Genomic DNA, 23,128 nt, shown 5'->3' with positions numbered 1-23,128 from the left:
ATGATTTTTCTTGCCACACTTGTTGCAGGTCTTTCCAAATGCTGGACATCTCCGAGGTTCATGAGCTGTACCACAATAACCACACTTATTCTGATTTTTCCAATTGTCTCTGTGTCTTGACTCCCTGGTTCCCAGAGCTTGAGTTATAATCTCTTTGTTTTCTCCATGGCTGTCTTGTAATTCAAACACTCCTTCTTCCGATGTTATTGCCATGGTTCTCAGCTGATCTCTCGTTGTCTCATCAACCCGGCATATCTCCACGGCCTTCTCAAGTGTAAGATCGGCTTCTTGTAACAACTTTTGTTTCAGTTTCTCTTGCTGTAAACTAAAAACAACTTTATCTCTTATCATCTCATTAACTGCCATTCCAAATTCACAGCTGGCTGCTTTCAGTTTTAGCTCAGCAATAAATTGCACATTTGTAACTCCAGGACTCTGCATATGGTTCCAGAAACAAAACCTTTTAAACACAATGTTCTTCCGAGGTAAAAAATAAGTCCTAAACTGTTCCAGAACCTCTGCAATATCTTTCGGGTTCTCCTTGGCAAAAACAAATGTATTATATAAAGAAACTCCTTCCTCTCCCACACAATGTAGCAGGATAGCTATCTGCCGCTTCTTTGACACATTCTCAAGTCCCGCTGCAGCAAGATACAACTGAAAGGCCTGTTCCCACCGTCTCCAGTTCTCAGCCAAATTACCTTGCATAGCAAGGGGAGGAGGAGGACGAAATGACTCCATGTCTAAACACTCCTTTTTCGGGGGACGCTAGCTTCCAGGTTGTAGCACAGGAGAGGTTTGTATCCCACTTCTGACACCATGTAATATTCTTCGTATGAAGGAAGCTCAACAGCCAGCAGAGTCTTGTAGGAAAGAGTTTATTCCAAACATTAGGAAGGCTACTGAGGCTTTGGGTGCACAAAAGCTATATATCTCAGCAATCAGTAGTTCTTACATTACAGCTGTAACAACCAGAGAGTGTGGCTTAAAGGCACAGTATACCACAAACTTAAAAATGGAAAACAGAATGTTGGTGGACAACAAAAGAGATTTAAAGATGGCTTAAAGCTAACCTAAAAATGTGGTATAAACATCAAGATCTGGGAAGCTCTGGCTCTTGAGTATTCTAACTGGAAGTCAGTGGTTACCAACAATTCTATAGATTTTAAGGAGGCATGAATAGGGGGCAAAAGTCAGAAACGAGGAAGGCATGTCAAGCAAATCCTTGTTGTGACTACCTCCATATGGAAATCTATATCCTCAATGGAAAAGACCATGTGGATCCAGAATAGGCCTTCGCAGTCATTTAGGAACCCTAGTGCCAAGACTCTTACCTCTGGAAGACAATCATACTTGGCCATGAATGATCACCTTTGATGATTCCTCCATTATTATAACAGTGTTCCATGTATACTTCAGAGTGCCATAACTATCCTGTTACTTGCTTTTGATTTCCTTTTTTATGTGACTTCTGTTGGCTTTCTTCATACTTAGGGTCAAACTGATCATTAAAGGGAATTCATACGGTATTTGCATGATTAATTTGCTCTTCTTGCCACAATGTGATTTCCTCAGAGATATCTGTCTAAGCAATCATACATGTAAATTGAACTCATGATTATGTTCTAGTGATCAAAGACAAAGCAAAAGATATTAAATACAAACAGAAAGATGGGGAGAACAATAGCATGACACCTCTTCTAAAAACACGTTTGTTTTGAATGTATTGACTCTAATGCCTCTTTCACACTGCCCCTATATCCCAGGACCTGATCCCAGATTATCTTGTTATCCAAAATTATCTGGCAGAGTAGACTCATATAATCCAATTTAAAGCAGATAATCTGGGATCAGATCCTGGGATATAGGGCAGTGTAGAAGGGGCCTTAGATAAATACGTTCTTATTATTACACTGTATTTTGTTGTTCTTTCTGATAGGTTTCTAGGGAAAAAAAGGAAACAATTATTGTTAATGGGCATAAGTATGATGCTAGTTCCTGGCACAATGGGGGGAAATGCAAATCCCCCACTTCAGATAGCTTTAAGTGGGCTGGTATAGAGAGCATACTTTACCCTGTGTGAGGTATCCACCTCAGGCAGCAGGGTACTTGAAATGGTGAAGGACGTCTACCTCTCCTGCTATCTTCCATACCCCACATGTCTTATTTTGTAGTTGCTGTTGCCAATGCTTTACTTCACCTCTCCTCACTCAGTACCCTATTATCACATCTTGATTGCTTGCTTACATAATACTTGAAGTGACAAAGTCACTGAGCAACCAACATTTTTTTACACAGGGTTGATACTTGACACAAAGACATGTTAGGTACAGCTGGCACTCTAAAATGAAGTGACTATTCTGAGAAAACACAAAAGTGAGAAAACAAGAATGGCAAGGCATCCAAGAAGATATACTGTTGGCAGGAACAACACTAATTTTTTTGTGTCAAGTATGTATGTGTATGTACCTTATAAAGTCATCTGTGACTAGGACAACCCATGAGTTGTGTAGGGTTTTCTTAGGCAAGGAATATTCAGATGTGATTTTGGCTATTCCTCCTGTGAAATATAGTGTGATATTCTCATCCAAGTACTAACTAGAGTAGACCCTACTTACTTTCCATATCAGACAGGGTCTGATGTGTTTAGGGCATACAGGTGGTATAACTTGTCAAGTGCTTTCCTTTCCTTTAAGTTGAATTTTTGTCAGTATTTTTGATCTGATCCCCCCTCCTCCTTTTCTCGAGTTTGCCTAATCTGCCATGTTTATGCACAACACTATTCTGAAAGCTATCACTAAGTTATATACCTGTGTGAACCAGAACATATAGAGGGAAAGATGCTAGAACACCCTCTGCTCTATTCCAAGGGAAGCTGATTCTTTATTGGACCCCTTTCTTTTATCAGCACATAGAAAAGTGAAATGGAAATGCAGGAACAAAATGAAAATACTCAGATATTGCTAAGAAATTAACATTGCAGATAGAAGAACACACATTTGAAGACAAGAAAAAATATGTTTTAATATTTTTCATAAACTTTTGACTCCTTTCTTGGCAGCCAGTTAGTAGATAGCGAAAGCAATCTGTGAATTGAAAAGCAAGTTCGCTAACAGATAGGGTTGACATATGGCATGAGCCTTAAGGAAATTTTCTGGAGAGTCACATAAGAAAAAAAAATCAGCATTGATAGAAGTGACAGTGAGGGGGGGGTTAGAGTTATGCCCATATTTATCCCTACTCAGCCCTCACTCTTCACTAACAAAACTCCCTTGAATTTAGCTGAGTGGAAGGAATTAAATACTTTCCATCTTCAACTACATATGACAAGCAGTGCAGCAGTGCTCAAAGGAAGCCTTAGATTGAAGTACAACTGTGGAGTTGTGATCTGTAAAAAGATGTGTATTTAGCCAATCATTTTTATTTTGAACAGTTTTATTTCTATTATTTTTTCATGAAAATGTCAATGTCATACCCTGACATTCCATAAATGAAAAACAGAACTGTGTGGCCAAATAACATCATAATGTGATCAGATTAATGAAGGTTATTAATGAGAAAGAACACAAAAGCTAGGAGATGCTGCAGCAATTTGCTTTTGCCTGAACTTACTGAGAAAGGCAAAACTTGTTCTCTCCTTGCTTCTCTCTTTGCTGAATTAACTGAGTGTAAAACTACTCAATTTGCAGCAATTGATGTAATGTGGGGAGAGAGGAGGAAAAAGTAGCTGAAAAGTAGGACAACAGAGGATTAATCAAGACAGTGGAAGAGTACAGTTTTTCATTACTTGTATGTGTGTGCTTACCAACTGAGAATCTCTTCACTGGGCACACCTACACCATAGAATTAATATAATTTGATGCCACTTTAACTGCAATAGCTCAATGCTATGGAATCATGAAATTTGTAGTTTGGAGAGGCACCAGTACTTATTGACAAAGAGGATTAAAGATATTATAAGACTACAAGCATGATAGCATTGGTCCAAAGTGATGTCAGGCTTGAGCCACTTTGAATCTCCTTTAGGATAAGAAAGTGGGATATAAACAAAAGAATAAGAATATTGCATTAATTCCACAGTGTAGATGCACCCAACACTGAAGTCACCCTGTGAAACTATGCAGTTGCTACACCATGAAAGCAACACAATTCATTTTCTTTTCCAAAGTGACATGCTGTGTGTCACAGGAACAGAGGCTGAAGCAAGGTTCATTGTGCCCCCAAGTTGCATGGGAGGTAGTGGAGCCAGCAATATCTCCCCAAGATTGGCTAAGAATGGTATAGCCCTGGCTTTGGGCAGAGACGTTGCTGGTTACCTTCTGTCAGTGAGCAACTGCCTCACTGCAAAGCGGAAGCAGAGGCGCTCGTCTCTTTTGTCTCACTGTGGGAGAGAAGTGTCTTTGGAGAGCAAGATTTCTTCGGAATGACTATGTACAAGAGCAAACGCAGGAGCCAAAGATGTAAGTAGCCATAATTCATTCATCTCTCTGCCTCTCTCTATATAAACTATATGGCTGGGGAGGAAACGTCTCCTAATTTGATGGAGAACTATGCCTTACTTTCTTCTGCAGTGGATAAATTACACAAGAAGGGCACAAGTGGGATTTTCAGTGCATTTATACCACAGTATCGGTATTATTAGGTAAAGGAGAGATCAGAAGAATGAGAAATAAGCACACTTGTTACTATGGAAACCATCAGCAAGCAAGTGACTGCTTTATAAAACCAACAAGGAAATAGAGATCAAATGCAAGTTCACGGCAATCCTTTTACAGAGTATAATGACTGGATAAGTAAAGGTTTTCTCCTAAAAGGGCAACAGGAAAGCAGTGGGAGGGAGTGTTACGTTATTTTATGCAAAGTGACTTTAGGAAATTAGACATTAGGCTGTCCTTGTTTGTCATGCACTGTTTTTGAAAGGAAGACAGTAAATGAAGCGAGAAAGGGAAAAGTCAAACAAATGTCTGTGAACCGAAAATAATCTGTTTAAAAAAAAAAAAAACCACATCATTAGCAGTTGCATTTTCTTCTTGTTTCTCAAAATAAATACAGCATAATCTATTACATATGTCAAATACAGCTAATTCAGCACATCTGAGTCAAATGCACAGACTCGTAGGGTTCAAACTATTGAGCCGGTACTAGTGTATAGATGATAAAAAACAGCAATAAATTCAACAGAAGTTTTGCCATGACTTCAATAGGGGTGCCCTTACAGTCACACAGAAAAGGATGAAAATTGAGAGAAAATTATCCTTTTTAATTGCTGGAACACAAGCTGGGTAAGAAAAGAGGAAAGGCAAATGAACACAAATATATTAATAGCTAGAGGTGTTTTTTTTTCCTTTTCCTTTTGTCAAAATATTAAGTTCTGTTTTTAATTCCATTTTTTCCCGTAAAGGCTTCTCTTCCAACTTAGAAAATAATGTTTCTGCTCCATTCAGCAACAACAAAAGGATCCCTGTGGCACTTGAAAAAGCCATTAGCCTTTTTTTTTTTAAACACTTCTAAAAGCATCTGAATGTGTAGCATTAGGTACACCCAGTTTAATGTTGTTCCAAAGTTAGTTCAATACAATGTTTAGTCATAATTAAATCAGCAGGGGCTTGGTAAATCAGTACTTTCGCAAGTCCCATTAGTTCAGTGGATCTGCTTTAGTATTGGCTAACATTTGATTGATTCACTTTTTTTCTGTATACTTAGTACCCTGCTTTTCTTTAGCCTGTTTTCTGAAAATATACAGCAATTTGGGGTTGTGGGCAACCATGTCTGGGTCCGTTTCATAGACTCTCGGCCAGCAGAAAAAAACCTTCGTGGGGTCAGATGCAGGAACTCAAAGAAAGGTCATCCAGAAATTGAAGTGAGCTGGGCTAAACTGGGAAACAGTTTAGAAGTAATGTGAGAGGAAGATGTGTGGAAACAGCTAAATGTTTTTGTGTGTGTCTTCAAGCCATTTCTGACTTACGGCTACTCAAGCTACTCTAACACATGGTGTTCTAGGGCTGCGAGTGTTTGACATTCCCAAAGTCATCCAGTAGAAATTGATACCCTGGTCTCCCAAGTCATAGTCCAACACTCAAACCATGCCACCCTGGTTTAGTATCAAATCGTTTGACTTGTTGGAAGGAACTTTTGGGAGAAGGAAGCTCGCAAGATATACGACCACATTTCATATTTCCCTACCTGGAGAGCAGGAATGGAATCATAGAATCATAGAATAGTAGAGTTGGAAGAGACCTCATGGGCCATCCAGTCCAACCCCCTGCCAAGAAGCAGGAAATCGCAGATTTGAGGCAAACTGCCCATTGATTATGTGATGACTAGCAAGCAACATGTGAGATTGATCTGTTCCTATCTCCCAACAGAAAAATTGTTTACTGGTTGGATGGATTGGTCCAGATTTGATCAAGCTTTGAGTTTTCATTTATTTGTGTATGTCTTTAGCTTGTAAAATACACACTCATTTGGGCTCTAGCACACTTAAATGCAATTTATGCTTTTTTTTTGTCTGCCTAATTTTTATGCTATTGTACATTTTTTTTATTTTGCTATAATTCTCATAAAGGTATTGGATCCTGTCTGACTTTGGAAGCTACGCAAGAGCAGTTTGGCTTGGACATGGCTAGGAAATGGCTAACAAATACCCAGGTATATAAGCTAAGCTATATTTCCAAAAAGGAAATTGACAAAAGCATCTGAGTATTCTTTCTCTAAGAAAACCCTATGAAATAGATGGGGTTGCCAGGTGACTTGAAGGCACGTTCAGACACATACAAGAACCTTGAATAGTGCCAATATAATAAAAGAACAAGGCACCTAAATTTTATAAAGTAAATAAATAATATACCATATTACCAATGAACGGCATGTTGGAAGCAGATTGAAAGAACTATCTTAACTATTTATAATCCTTTCTTTTAAAATCACATCATTTGGACATCTCTTTGAGCTACTCCCACAAGGTCTAGTTCTTTGCTTTTTCAATCTCATCCTGTTACTGAACTGCAGTAATTTTTCTTACACCGTTATCAGTTCTTTAATCTCAAATTGGTTCTGTATTTTATCATCTCTGCCTAATCCTAGAGGCAAAGTTTTGTGATCTGTATTGTATCTGTACCTTTTGCTGACTAATAATAAACTCACTTTTGTAGTCAATGCTTGTACAAGGTTTTGGGAATGGGAAATATTCTAGAGTCTCAGATCTCTTTTCTGGAAGCATCTTGCTCCATTCCTGGAAATGACCATTGGTCAATATATCCTATTAATATTTTGAAATTTATTTTTCTTCACAAGTGATTTTAGTGCTTAAACTAACCTGATAGTTTTATTGCAATTTGAATGGTTTAATAAAAAATCCCAATTAGTATTTTGCTCATGAAATTGCATGCCACATGAAATGGGAAAGAATTGCAAATAATGAAACTTCAAATATACATTACATTTTTTTCAAGGACTGCTGCATATGAATATGTAGAGTAGTAGAACATCAGGATAGATTTACCCAGAGGCTGGAAATCAGAGCATTTAACATAAAGCACAAAATGGCTGAGCTACTAGCAATAAAATCATCACCATTTATGCATTTAAAGCTAGTGGAAAATGGAAGCCAAAAATGTCGAGGTAAATTGTAGGCAGCTGCTTCTCTTTGAAGAGAGAAGCACCAGCACACATAAGACCTTAGTGGTCATTTTTCTCATTCTAAGGCTGGGAATAACTGCTGACATTGGAAAGGGATATTTTAAGAACTAAATTTTCTCAATACGCTATGATTTAAAAAAAAATGCAAAAGGCAAAAGATTTCTCTTGCACCAAGTCAACATTACTGGTATAACCTGTTGGTGTGGGAGACAAGCCCAGTGCAGATTGTCTTCATCAATGTTATATTTGTATTATTATTATTATTATTATTCAATTTTAAGTAAACTGACCACATCATATTAGCCACAGAAATGAGGAGCAGCTGGGGCGAATCAGTCATCCTAAGTGCCACTCCCTCACAGTGACGCTAAGCCCATCACACGGGGGGAATCTCACTCAGGCAGCACAGAAGTATGCTGGCTCTAATAGAGAATCCTCCCGTGTTGAGAGTAAAGTGTCAAATTACGCTTCCACTCCAGTTGGAGTGGGGGTCTCCACATGAAGTTTCTCAGCATCGTATGATGGGCAGTGTGCCCAACCATCTTCCAGCTGGAATGGAAGCATCGTAGGACAATTCCAGGGCTAAGTATGATGAGGTCAGAACATGATTAAAGTGAGGGATGTAAAACTTGTATTAGAGTCACATGTAGTCATACTTCAACTAGAACAGTTTCAGTGGCTATACTCTATATATGACAAAGTTTGGACTTCAGGCATAAACATCTACATGAATACATTTTTGTAAGGCTGATTCTAAGTGGTACGAATAAAGATAATGTATAACAGGGCAATTAATATCTAAAAGGTTGTTCTAGAGATTTTGATTTTAATTGAAGACTTTATATCTGGCCCTCTCATAAAAGAACCAGAAGATAGTATGATAATAAGCCATGCTTGTAATTATGGGGTCAAGATAAACAGGTCATCCAGCATGACCTGTATATCTTTTGTCCTTGAGAATGACCTTGAAACAACTTCTTTCTAGGTTTGGAGTGTTTATAGTTACTTTTCCAAACAATGACCCAAAGGATTTTCTCATTTCAGTTGGCCAGCAAAGATATTGATCTTTTGTGGATTTTGATGCACTGTACTAATTTCAGTCCAGTTTTCTAGTTTATGTACATCCTAAATTGTCGATAAAAAATATCAAAGAGCAATGACCCTAGGACACAACCCTGATGCACTTTACTTGTAACCGTCTTCCATTTTGAAGCAAAGCGATTGATGATGATGCATGATGCACCATTTTCCTACCAATTAGGGGCCTATCTGACAATATTCCCATCTATTCTACATTTAACCAGTTTGTTAATCAAAATGGTATGGGGGGCTCTTATCAAAGCTTTGCTGAAATTCAGAAAAATGACATCCACAGCATGCAATAAACTAGTGGCGTGATTGAAAAAAAGATATAAGATTAGTTTGACAGACACATGCTGGCTCTTGCTGATTACTGCATTATCGGTTTGGATCAAAAGGACACACATAATAAAGGGAAAGATTTTATTGCTGGTAAACCAGGTTTGGAGCTGAGTATTCAGCTAATCTCAGAAATAAAACAACAATAAAATGGTGTTTTCATAGTTGTCCAAGCAGTGAGTTTGAGCTACTTTTATACCACAATCCAGTGATGTGCAAGAACCTCATAATAAGAACACAAGGACTTGTTTCCAAACATCTGTGCCCTTAATCTACTCTGCAGGATTGGAAAACCTTCCAGAACAAGGTTTTTGGTATCTTGGAGGTGGTGGTGGAAAGCAGAAAAGAAAGAACAGTGAAATAATGTTATCGGTTAGTGAGTCACTGGACAAGAATGTGTCCTACCACACATTTGCTTAAACCTGGAGTATTTTTAACAGGTGTGTTGCTTAGAAGGGAGCCTGCTAAGTTTGAATTGAATTCCTTTATTGATATTTATATTTATACCCTACAGAATCAGCCCAATGGGAGTACATTATTCAGCAGATGACTAAGTTCTAAAAGGTGATTGACAGTGCTATCAATTAAATGTCAAAAATGGCCATGTTGGCTGGAGACTCCCGAGAACCTCAATTTGAAAAAATAAGGTTCTCAGATTCTTATTGGGTGGGGGGGGGGGGGGGTCTAATACTTTCATTGATATAGAACCTGCTGTACCATTTGGAAGTGTAAGAGAAATGCCAAAAGCAGCTGATTCTAAAAGCCAGCAATGACAGCCTCCTGGCTATTCCTTGTAGATTCCATACTGTTCCCCTCCATAAGATCACTTGTTCGTTGAGCTTCTTAAGTTGACTTGGTGTCTCTGGTTAATTGGAAGGCATTTTCATATTGCTAGGGTTTCTAGACCCAACTTGCTTTAATCATGGGTGAGGATGGCCCCTTGTCTTTCACATCTGGGAGCAAAATGTTTTTATTAGCTCTGCCTTGGTACCTTGTATGAATAACTGAGTAGAAATTTAGCCAGCTCTTGTTAGATTTTTGAAAGTAGTTATCCAATATCCTTGATGTAATTGAACACAAATCCTAAAAGTGACTCATTATTTTTTGCCCTTTTCTAATCTCAGATGACTGTGTGCTATGCAGGTCACAATCTCCAGATTTTATCCGTGTTTCAAAGGAACAAACCTTTACTTCTTCTCTGCTATATTATTAAGTTGACATTACTGAGTTCCCCGTGTATTTATTAGAGTCTGAAAATGCCTCAAGTTGTCATAGCACCTCCATGTATTACATTAGTGGTAATTATATGTTTCCCCAGGAAAAAAACTATTTTCAAAGCTATTTCAGTGAATGAAGTGAAATTTTAACCAGAAAAATATAGCAGCACACTGAAGACATTCACTAATTAGAAAGAACAGATTTGGCATTTCTTTTCCTTATGTGAAACCACCATTTATTTATTATGCCCTTAATTTCATGATACATCAGACATTTGGATATCCATAAACTGTATTTGTCAGGTTTGAGCACAGACCATAATCCTCATGACATCGTATACTTCTGTTTGCTGGTCAGATACAGTTATACCTTTGTTAAAGCATTTGTCAAAGACACCCCTTTTCATAAAAGTCCATCTTTATGCTCTTTCTAGCTAGAACTAACAATATAAATACTGGTAAAATAGTTAAAGAAAGATGGAGAGACACAGACTTTAAAGCTGTATTATAGTAACATACAACAATCTTGATCTGAGAAAGAGCAGAAATCTCTAGTTGGTCCTCCTCAAACTGTATGTGGTTTCCTACAACCAGCAAGATAAGCAATAGTTGTTGCCAGGATGACTTATTGAGCATAGATCAGTGATTCCCAAAGTGGGCGCTACCGCCCCCTGGTGGGGGCTGCAGCAATCCAGGGGAGCGGTGATGGCCACAGGTACATATATCTTTCTGTTTAATTGCTATTAAAAATGTTTTAAAAATTAATTTCCAGGGCGCTGAGTAATATTTTTTCTGGAAAGGGGGCGGTAGACCAAATAAGTTTGGGAACCATAGATAACATAGATGAACAGCAAAGCAGAGAGAGAAAGAGAAAGCAGATAAGCCTACTTCACCAACTATCTCCAGTAAGTCAAAGAAGGTTTGGACTCTGTATTGTGGTAGGACAGGGCACCAGCGCCTCTGAGAAAATGGACACTTTCCTAATAGAACTTTAGTATAGTGGTCCAACAAGTCAACTGCAAAGGAATTTAATAATGTCCTTTTTTCAGTATGGTGTAGTGGTTTGAGCATTGAACTACAGTTCTCATGACCATGGTTCAAATCCACGTTGGCTAGGGAAACCCACTGAGGAACCTTGGGCAAGTCATGTTCTCTCAGCTTCAAAGGAGACAAAGACAAACAATTTCTGAACAAATCATGTCCCCCAAAAAACCATAATAGGTTCTCCAGAGTCATAGCCCAGCACTCAAACCACTACTCCATGCTGGCTGTTATAGGAACAAACATTGCAAGACATGAAATTGAGAAATAGGGTAGCCTCTGAGTGTTAATGGAATTATTGGAGGTGTTGTAACAACCATAATGTAATCAATTGAACCTTGGCTAAGGTAATAAATTAGAAGCAACTAATTGCCAAGCTCTATGTGGTGGGTTAGGTAGAAAGATAACAACTAGGTTGATTATCCATTAAGCTTTGGAACTATGCAGGAATTTCACCTCATACCTCCCCAGTCTAACTACTACATAACATTAATATTCAGTTTTTGAGGTAGCTTCATATATTCAGTAGTAAACCAAAAAATGAGAAACATGTCTCCTTGTTGAAAGAGCCATTTGTTTAATTGATTTCAATATGGTCATTTTGTTTTTATTTAGATAAAATTGTAAAGGAAAAAGCTGTATCAGGTAAGGCGTTTTTAAAGCTCATAATGATTGCTACTTAAACCTCTGTGTTATACTGACAAACCTTAGTTCTTTGGGGGGGGGGGGGGAAACAAATCTAGTTAATGCATATGTCAAAGGAGCAGGGGCTCATGCACACTACACATTTGTAGCACTATCATCCCACTTGAGTTGCCATGGACCTGATAATTGTGAAGAAGTCTCCCTAAACTGCAAAGCCTAGGATTCTCTAGGATTGAACCAGGGCAGATAAAATTGAATAAAAGCACTATAATTGCATACTGTGAATGAGCCCCTGTTTTAAGGAGTCCCTGGCAGTGATCAGAGAAAGAACATCCTTAAACTTCAAGGTACACAAATATGTCATGCTGCAGCTGCATGTAAATTGGAAGTTAGAGCGGAAATCTATGTACAGTGCTCAGAATAATTGGTTTTTCGGAAAGAATTGTCTTTGGAAACAAACTGGCACCTGTGTGGCAGAAAATAACCAAGCTTTCTATCTAAATCCCCTAAGATGTGAAATGGCATATCTCACTGAAATCAAACAGAATTGAAACGCAAAATGAACCACCAAAAATGAAAAGTGTGAGATGGGAGTACCAGTAGACTTAATGCAGTATGACACCACTTTAACTACCATAGCTCAATGTTATGGAATTCTGGGATTTGGGCTGAGGTACCAGCACTATTTGGAAAAGAAGGCAGAAAAACCTTGTAAAAGTACAACTTCAAGTAAGTACATGTGTCCTGACTCATGGAGGGCAGTAGTCTATTTGAACCACTGTTTGAAACACTCTTCAGTCTTAGTTTAAAGATAAAGAGGCAAGGTCCATCACCAGCAGACAGACCAAGTACAGTTTTCTTAACTCTGGGAAGAGATATTTCATTTTTTTAAAATAATATTAATTACTTGTATATTGTGCATATAGACATATGAACTGGGACAACCAAAATATATGCAAGTCCCTCCCTCTCTCTCTCTCTCTCTCTCTCTCTCTCTCTCTCACACACACACACACACACCATATAATTGGAACCTTGCTTAAATGCAAGAGAATATTACTTGGGTGGGGGAAGCAGCATAATTTAAATGTAAGTCTTTTAAGTCAGAACCTATCTGGCTCTGGGTAAAAAGCAATGCTCTAAACCCTATAGGAGAGCACTTCCCCGATACAAAGAACTGTTCGAATATATGAGAGTGTTTTCATTATGTGGTTGATAGCTGTGTGACATGCTCACAATAATCATTACCGAGATATGATGATCTTTAGAAGATTCTCTCATGAAGGAAAGTTGTAGCTCCTGAATAGTAGCAAATACATCCCCCATTATCATCATCAATCATCATTATCATCAAAATGTTCACCTTTCTTTTCCTCCAGAGATGATTCATTTATTCTTTCAGAAACGATTTTAAAGAGAGTTTTTTTCCATAGATCATTGCAACCTTTGTAGGAAAAGTATTTACAGCCTGCAGTGGTTTGGAAAGCAGACATTCAAGTGTGTCTCAATTCTGTTGACAATTTAGAATTTAGAATGATAGCAGAACTCCTCTAACTGTGAACAAATGCAACTTTAGGATTAATGGTGTCTGTATTCCACAGACAATATCCCAAAGGGTTAGACTGACAGAGTTGTAAATGAGTTTAGAGAAAGATTTCCCATCACAAGGCTAGGGTAATATTGTCTCCTTCACACATAAGCACTTTTTATTTGAGTTCGTCCCAACATGCCCTTGTAAGCCTCACATTGTCGCTGCATTTATCTGCAAGGTCACACATTGGCCTCTCCACAATGCCTGTGGTTTCAATTATGGAGGGCTTGCAGGAATTGGGCAACTAATAATCAAAAGGTTAATAGAAATTGCAAAATCATTTAATAGAGCGGTTTTTTTTAATTCATTATTTCATCTAGTTACTAAGGTGCATATATACCAGCGTTGACAGAGAGAGATGCAGGGGTATGAAAATTGGTAGGTTTATATTCATTGCATTCCTCATAATCCCACCAGAATTCTTGTCTCATTTTCTGCATCACATTGCAAGACCTTTTCCCCTCTTTGAATGGCTGGGGACAGTGGTTGCAGAGGAAAGTACCATTGTGAAAGCAGACTTGTGCTGTTTTCCTCTGCTTGCATAATATTGTCTTCTAAATTCAGTGTGTGCATGTGCACACACATTACACACAGAGTTGCTTCCACAGTGAAGAATTTGGATAAGACAAGTATGAATTTTTGAAATGAATGCAAGATCAGTTGTGATATTCAAGACAAATTTTGGGGTTGTGCATATGCTTTGGAATAAAAAATAAATTTTATTTTAATTTTTGAAAAAATAAATTTACCAGGACCATGCAATTAATACATAGGGTGGGGCATGGGGGGGTAGTACTTAAATTGAGAAGTTTCAGAAGTTTAATTTTTAATTGAAAATACAAGATTGCCAGGTCCTTAGGCATGGGCAGATCTTCCCAAACATTGCTATGCTTCTGAAGCAGTGGTTCTCAACCTGAGGTCCCTAGATGTTTTTGGCCTACAATTCTCAGAAATCCCAGCCAGTTTACCAGCTGTTACGATTTCTGGCAGTTGAAGGCCAAAAACACCTGGGGATCCCAGGCTGAAAACCACTGTTTTAAAATTTGGTCTACAGCCATGATTCTCAACCTGTGAGTCCCCAGATGTTTTAGCATTCAACTCCCAGAAATCCCAACAACTAGTAAACTGGCTGGGATTTCTGGGAGTTGTAGGCCAAAACACCTAGGGACCCACAGGTTGAGAAACACTGTTCTGAGGTCTCCAGAAAGAAAAATATAAATCTCAGTAGCACTGGAAGAGGGGAAAAGTCTGGTTTTTGTATGCAAGGTGGTTTTAATTCCTGGGCACCCATCTCCACCGATATCCAGCTAACTAGAACCTTTTGGATATGTGTCATCATCTTTGTATGTGTGTTAGTGCTGTGCAATGTTGGTGAATCAGAAAACCCAGAAGTATGGGGAAAATATTAGACAAGGATGATGAATGATAGCACTTCAGCCTGTTAGGTCATTTTGGTACAAAATAGGAGCACAATGCCAGCATCTAGCTTGTGTGCCTTCTCAGTGTACAAGCCCCAACAGTAATGCCACAGAGGTTTGAGAAAGGAAAACGCTCAAGGGCTGACAATGGCATTTCCAAAAGACATAGACACCGCACTTATGAAGAAATTCCCCACATCTCATATATGCTAAAAATGAAGATGCATGTGATGTGAGTCTGTGTGAGCAGAGCCAAAACAGAAGGAATTTCCGTCTCTTGCTTCCAGAAACTGGCTTGGAGGGAAATCAAGCTCTATCTGGCAAGGAGAGAGAATCCAAATTTCTGTAAACAGTAGAAAACATTTTTATCAGTAGCAAGCTGATAAGAGCAGCTGCATTAATTTTTACATGTAAAGCTGTTCCAGATTGGTACAGCTTGTTTTATATAAGAAGCTCATGTGGTTACTACAGGTTGTAAAGGCCAACTATACTAAGCTAGGCAAGTATCTATGCATTCTGAAAGCTATATAGGGCAACCTGAATGAGCTTCTTGCCATTATGTCAAGAGTTACAAACCCACTGTATGCTTTCTGTCTCCTAAATGGGAGTTTTGTACTTTTAAACTGGTATCTGTCGGATTAAACCAGCCAGCTATTAATAATAACTGTAAACTCAAATACATCGTATATTAGGTTTAACATTTTTTATTCTACAACAGCGCTGTTCCCCTTTCTTTATGGTTACAAAGAAAGATGGCAGTTGTGCTTAACTGCCTTTATTTCATTCTTAGTACCATAGTCAATTTTCTTCTCCTGTCAGATTGTCAGCTTTTATTCCTTTACATTCAATTGCAAAGCATTAGGTCAATGGTAAATTGTATCCTTCATGATTTCAAAGGTCTCTTCTTTCTTTTTTTGGTTCTGTGTATGAAATACTTTTGATATAAATTGCAAAATTAGGGTACGTTGTGAAGAAAGCACATTTGTACAATAAAACTCAAATTATTGTTTATAGATCTATCTCTAAAATGAAGCAGCTTCAGTGATGACAGATGCCAAAGAATTGCACAGATGCTTTCCTTAGCAGTCTCTGTTTGGGATTAAGATGTTGGTGTAGGAAGGGAACATATCACTCTCCTCACTCTGTGATTTGAACATGCAAGCAACATAGGAAGAAACCATGTAAAAGCAATTTCCATTGATCCTGATATTATATGGATCCAGCAGCAGCTGGTTGCATCCCTGTCCGTGTCGTGGTGAATTCATTCTGGGTTTTGCTCCAAACTTTGGAGGAGGTGTCCAGGGTGATGAACTGTGTCTCCAAAAGAAATGCAACATCTCTAATATTCAGTCTAAATCCTCACTGGGATTGAAAGTAAAACAACGGCTAAAGTCTGAGTTGGCACTACTGGAAATCAAGCCAAGGTCAGTATCCCAGTGGTATGCCACTGCTACAAAGATAGAATTATACTGGGACAGGAGGAAAGAGACATAAAATAAGAACTATATCTTGTTTAAGGAAATGTTATGATGATATTCAAGCATTTTTTAAATCTATCCAGCTACAATTTGACACAGTAAAAAGGGGAAATGAGAGGCTCCCCCCCATCTCATCTCAATTTTTGGCTCACCTTGTTTTCAGATTCAATGTTTGTAAAATTCACCATATGCTATATTCAGCATGGACATGTTAATAGTAACTATTTTACATTATTTACTTGTGCTCTGTCTACTATTACTTATATTCTACATGAGTAGGTAATAGTATGTGCACATTTGGAAGGTAGTATCAAAGAGAGAGTTAATGACCAATAAATGTAAGTGTCTTATGCACTTATGCATTATTTTCTTATGACAGATACAAAGCTATGAATCTTTTTGGATTAATGTGCCTCTCAGGTGTAATTTTGCTGTCTTTATGTATTTTTGAAAACAGTGGCACTTAGGTCAATGAGCAGAAGGGGATATTTTGTTCCATCACACTTGCTCTTGAGAAAATTGGTGCTTTTGTGTTTTTATGTGTAAGAACATGATTGCTTGGATATTGTGACTATCCTTTTTTCCTGTTTCATTGTATTCAGATTGTAAGGACAAAATATAGAAATCCATACATATGTGGCCTATCATAAAAATGTGATTTCACCAGTTGGCATTTTGATGGACAAACAATCCTTCAGATATCACAGTTCTAGGCCAGAAAAGTCCTTAAAACTCAAACCAGCATGTCAAATTGAGCTCCAGTTGGAATGGCCCATTCCAACTCTATTATTCTATGACTTTATGACTTTATTAATGGCTATGTTAACTGCTATATTTTGAACTAACTACAATTTTTGAACTGTTTTCAAAGGCAGCACGCTAATATAAGACATTGCAGGGTAATCTGAAATTTTGTCAGGACAGAGATCACTGGGGCAAGATGGTCCATGTCCTGATAAGGTGCACCCAGCTCTATGCTATGGAGTACAATGGAAAAATCATTCCTTGCCATGAAGGCAATTTGCATGCCCACTTTCAAAGGTGGATTGCTTACCACTCCCAAACCTGCTTTTTTCAAGGAAAAAAGGAAACATACCCAAGCTGCAGGGGTGGGTGGTGGCTTCTGTCAGGAGTTCAAATCAGCATGAAATTCCGTGTTGTATAGCAGAAGGGATTCTTCATTCCTTATTGCAGTGAAGTGGTCTCCGCAGGAACATAAACAACATGCAGACACAAAGGCCGGGCTGTGGCACAGGCTGGTTAGCAGTCAGCTGCAACAAATCACTCTGACCAAGAGGTCATGAGTTCGAGACCAGCTCGTGCCTGCGTCTGTCTCTGCCTCCGTTCTATGTCATGGCATTGACATATGTGTGCAATATGATCTGCCCTGAGTCTCCTTCGGGGTGAGAAGGGCGGAATATAAATACTATAAATAAATAAATAAATAAATAAATAAATAAATAAATAAATAAAGCGGTTCATTCCAACTGGAAGGCTTTTCTTTCTTAAGTTGCAGTAATAGTACAAATACTAACACAGTATTTACAGTATTTCTAAACACTCTCTCTCTTATCTTCATCCTTCTCCTATCTTCAACCCTCAACATAGGGTTACTACAAACTTATAGGCAACCGTCTCAGCACTCAGCTATCACGCCTAAATTATGGTGAACCTGTGGTTAATCCCCAAAGGCACAATGAGTTAAACCCTTATGCCGGCAGGACTGCTGATCGACAAGTCGGCGGTTCGAATCCGGGGAAAGCAGGTGTCAGTTCCTTCTCTCCATGTGGGGACATGAAAGAAGCCTCCCACAAGGATGGTAAACATCAAACATCCAGGCATCCCCTGGGAAACGTCCTTGCAGATGGCCAATTCTCTCACACCAGAAGCAACTTGTAGTTTCTCAAGTCATTCCTGACACACACACAAAATCCTGAGACCTTGATTTTGTTAGCACTGAAAGGACTGCTGAGTAACTTACAAATCCTGACAATTTCCATGTCAGTGGTGTGGTGAACCTTCTTTGTGATTTATTCCATACATTAAAGATGCAACAGGTTTGATATCTTGAATAGTTTCTTTAAAGTCCAAAATAAATCTCACAGTGCATTTATCCCTGTATGGATCTTCGGATTTTAACCCAGTCTTTATATTACCCAGCAAGAGAACCTCCATTTGTGTTGACTATATTTCTGATCATTGACTCATTCAGTCCATTACCACACAATGAAAAGCCAAGGTAAATATTTATGATCATTATATAAGCAGTGGCAACAAACTGCCCAGCGTGCAATTCCACACAAAAGGACAAAATTTCAAAGAAATATGTTACATAAACGCCTTTCTTATTTTGTTTAGATGTAACTTAAATCAAATGTGAGGGGATTTGAATCACCAATTACCAATAAACATTCAACTTCCAAAAGAAGCCATTGATGATGCATCCAGGGCTGACCCAAAATCTCAAGACATAACTATGACTGCAATCTAGATGCAGTACCGATGTTGACATCCATTGCCCTCTTCTCGTTTATATTCCATCTGAAATGACAGGAATTATTTCTGTTTGTGTCTCCTTCTCTTCCTGCCTCTTTCTATATAACATTTCTATTAAGAAAAGTACAATCAAGGATATTTGTTCAGCACTGCGGAAACAGCTTCTGTTGATGTCATCTCTTAGATAACAAGGCCGTTGCACAGGTTTCTAGTTCAAAATGGAACTGGCCGCTACTATTGTGCTTGATTGCATGTTGTGCGGAGTAATGATTGGCTGAATACATCTCTTGCTGAACAGTAATGTGAAGCTGAAATAGTTTATGTTAGCATTGTATGTCACAATGCTCATGTTATTTTTTCCCATCACCAAAAAATATTGAGAGAATATCAATATTATATCCAAGGTCCAATCATGTTTTATTTTCCTATGTTTGGAACTATTTGTTTTAAACCAGAGCTGTATATTACTTGTGTAGCTGCTTGCAGTTCCTCTGGACATATGGATGGAGGAGAATGATGGAGAAATCCAAAGTGTCAGATGTCATATTATCCCCAAAGCTATTGTGACAGGCTGGGACAAACTTTTTGATCTTCTTTTGAGTTCATGAGGATGGAACATTCCTGTATGTAAATGCAGATGCTTTGGCTGTCAATGTCTACTACTCGGGATACAATCATTGAACTCATTGAGAAATTCTGGATAACAGGATTGAAAACTTGGATAGCTTCTACCAAAGTAAATAGCACATTTGCTGCATTTGAGTGCCTTCCCAAAAAGAGCTATCTACTCATCTACTTTTCAATCCCTTTCCCAACAGAAATGTCTACTCCCTGCAGCAAGCTTCCTGAAATTGTATACTGATTTTGTTTGTTGTGTGTGATGATGGGAAGATAAGCATTTACTTGGAAGAAGATATATCACAAAAGGCAGGGTACAAATACTTGTCTCAGCATTTGAATACTAAAGAAATCTCTCTTCTGTTTATTGACATATCCAGGCCATTATCACACAATGAAAATCCAAAGTAGATATTTATAATTATTACATAAACAATAGCAAAAAATACCCAGCATACAGTTCGACACAAAAGGACATAATCTACATAGATACATGCAGGATTGATGGATACTGTGCAAGACTGGCTCAGTCAAGTTATTTCCAAAATTGATTTCTGTTCCTATATATAAGGAACATATGTGTACCAGAATTTCTTGAGATAGAAGAAATTATACTGGCAAAATTAAAAATCATGTTTCACCTAATGGTTTGGATTTCATTTCTTGTGGCAGCATTCAATAAACTAGATTAGCAAAACTAATTGTATTTCCTTTGCAGTCCAAGTCATGGCTTTTATAGTTCATAATAGTTAACATTTACAATAGCTGTCATCTGTGGCTTCTATTTCCACAAGGAAAAGAAAGAATACGAATTGCTTCTGTGTTACTGTGAAAAGTATTGTGTCATTGTGTGACAACACAGACAAGGCAGTCATTTAAGCAATGACTGTTAAAATCTGGATGTGTTGTCAGTTCCTGAAAAGTGTAGTCCTTTTAACTCTTAAAGTGTTTTTGGTAAGAGCTCACAGCATCCTGAAAAGGTGCACAAATGACTAGAACTCTTTCTGCCTTCCCCATTCCCTATTGAGTTCACAGAATTCTTCTATCAAGTCAGTAGGAAGCAAAGCCAGAAGCTCTACTCAGGGATGATATTAAGCAAAAAAAAAAAAAAAAAACCTTCAATGGAGACGGAGGAGTTTTTTTTTAAAAAAGACATTGTCTTTTGTTACTAATGAATTGTGATAATTTGGGGCTTGATCAGGATCCACAGATTCAAGGTTTTGAGTCCATTGAGAAGGGATCCTAGAACAAGCCCCAGCAGTTACCGAGGGCCCATTGCAGTTCAAAAGGTACAGCAATTCTTTCATGTTAAAAAAAGCCCAACAATGGATGCAGGAGATATTTTTCTCTTCTGTTTCCATCAAACCCCACAATCCACAAGAAGGGATTGTCAAGGCCACCATGGGCCAGGCTGTGGCGCAGCTGGTTATCAGCCAGCTGCAATAAATCACTACTGACTGAGGCGTCATGCGTTCGAAGCGAGCCCGCGTCGGATTGAGCGCCCGACCATTAAAACAGCCCAGCTCGTTGTTGACCTAAGCAACCTGAAAGATAGTTGCATCCATCAAGTAGGAAATTTAGGTACCACTTATGTGGGGAAGCTAATTTAACTAATTTACAACACCATAAAAACTGTCCAGCAGCATGCAGAAAGGAATGAGGAAGTAATCCATCAAGGACTCGGTGTCACAGTGGATGATGAAGCAGCAGCTCCCCTTGTGGCCAGAATCGAGCATATCCTCAGGAAACAGGAAAGCTAGAAAATGTTAAATTGCTTCTGTGTCTCTGTCTCTGTCTGAATGTCGTATGGCATTGAATGTTTGCCATGTATATGTACATTGTGATCCGCCTTGAGTCCCCTTCAGGGTGAGAAGAGAGGAATAGAAATAATGTAAAATAATAATAATAATGGCTGAAACTCATTTGGATTTACATCAGTGTCACACTTTTTGTGGACATTGTGCTAATGCAGCACCCCATTAAGCAACACTTCCACAACTGGATAGAGCTGCTAGCTGCTCTGTCCTTTTCTGGACCACAAACAGCAATTGACAGATGTTTGGAGCATCAGTAGAGCACTGCTTTCCATTGCTTTATTTGCTGGACCTCTTGCATCTTTGTTCCACATATTAAAGAGGAACTCTAACAATGTTTCCAGGGTGTATACACCTTCCTACTTGAAGAAGAAGCAAAAGGTGTGACTGCAGAAATGCATACAATTTTCTAGACAAAGAAGATTATTACTTACAGGGCATTTTTCAGCACATTCCTCCCATCTCATGGCTAGACAAAGAGATGAGAGAATAGATATCCACTGGTATTCAACAGAAAGTGTTTGATCCCTATATGTCCTGCTATACTCAGTTGTTAAATTGAGGAGTCCACCATGGCCTTTCTGCTTTATTGGTCATTGTCAACCCAAGTAACCCATTTAATACCTCATGCCCATTTTTGGATTGTGCCATAAAGAACTGTGAATTATGCGGGAATCCGTAACATTTTCTTTCATTATCCTCTAATACACAGTTACATAAGATTGTTCAGATAGTGATGTCGGGATCTCGCAGATCATGAATGGAAGAACGTTGACAGAAATTACCATTCCAATTCCCTCTTCCACCTGTCATTCTGAAGGGCCAGCACCCTGAACTGTGAAGATGTGGCAAAAGGAAGTGCTGAAGAATGGAGAATCGCTGGAATAGGGCACAGTTTAACCAGACCTTAACAGGGAAGGTGTCCCAACCCGATTTTGGTTGGTTCCTTCCTAATCTCTCAGAATCTATTGGAATTATGAAGTATTCTCAAAACTGCAGATAGCATCTTTCTCAGCAAAGACTCTTACAGATAGATTCTATCTACTCAGGCTACCCATTGCATCCTACATTGGGACTTCTTCCTTAGCTGAGCCATGCTTGAACAGCAAGGTCTAACTGAGTTCTGTTGTATCTTGCATTTCTTACTTTGACTCCATTAATTCTATTTTGCCCTCGGATTGTTCTTCAGTCCTGGCTTCCTTTTCAAGTTTCTAGCTCTTCATACCTTTGTATACAAGCCAGATTTCACTCTCAAACCTTATTTCATGGGAATTTTTGGTAAATTAAAGCAGTTTCAGTACAAGAGGGGTAAGTGAGAAAGCTCTGTGAACTTCTTTCCACTTTTGTTTCTTACTTGACCTACATTACACTATACAGCAGCATCTGCTTACCAATTCTCTACACAGTAGGAGGCACCTCCTTTAAAAAAACTATTAACATTCTTCTGTGACATTGCATCATATGAGAGGTTACACATGTCTTAGTTATTTATAGACAGGAAATGTAATTTTTAAAATTACAGTTAAATGTACCATGATTAAATCATAATTAGTGAACTACTTGCTCTGTACTTTTATTGCAAAATCTTAGTGCCTTTGACAGGAGATGGGGGACCAAGTCAAAGTACTGCTTCACTAAAGTCCTAAAGCATAGCATTCTGTCTGACTTTGAAAGCTAAGCAGGGTCAGCCCTGGTTAATACTTAGATGGGAGATCACCAAGGAATGCCAGGTGATTGTAGGCTATATTTCAGA

The 23,128-nt window shown here is 38.5% G+C and overlaps 1 protein-coding gene across 7 annotated transcripts in view; it reads left to right on the top strand.

Annotated features, from left to right (window-relative positions):
• ralyl (RALY RNA binding protein like) overlaps positions 1 to 23,128 on the top strand; it is a 322,684-nt gene that overhangs the window by 243,234 nt on the left and 56,322 nt on the right. For 4 of the 7 annotated variants that reach the window (XM_062980215.1, XM_062980217.1, XM_062980216.1 and 1 more), the window contains exon 3: positions 11,931 to 11,960. The exons of 1 other annotated variant lie outside the window; for it this stretch is intronic. In XM_062980215.1, the coding sequence (XP_062836285.1) occupies positions 11,931 to 11,960 (30 nt within the window). Of the gene's footprint in view, positions 1 to 4,277; positions 4,461 to 11,930; positions 11,961 to 23,128 lie in introns of those variants that run through there. 2 more of the 7 variants (XM_003219542.4, XM_003219543.4) reach the window with 2 other exon arrangements.

The sequence above is a fragment of the Anolis carolinensis genome, chromosome 4 (assembly GCF_035594765.1).
Source record: "Anolis carolinensis isolate JA03-04 chromosome 4, rAnoCar3.1.pri, whole genome shotgun sequence".
Taxonomy (NCBI): domain Eukaryota; kingdom Metazoa; phylum Chordata; class Lepidosauria; order Squamata; family Dactyloidae; genus Anolis; species Anolis carolinensis.
The sequence above is the reverse complement of the archived record's forward strand: the minus strand, read 5'-3'. Positions and strand labels throughout refer to the sequence as shown.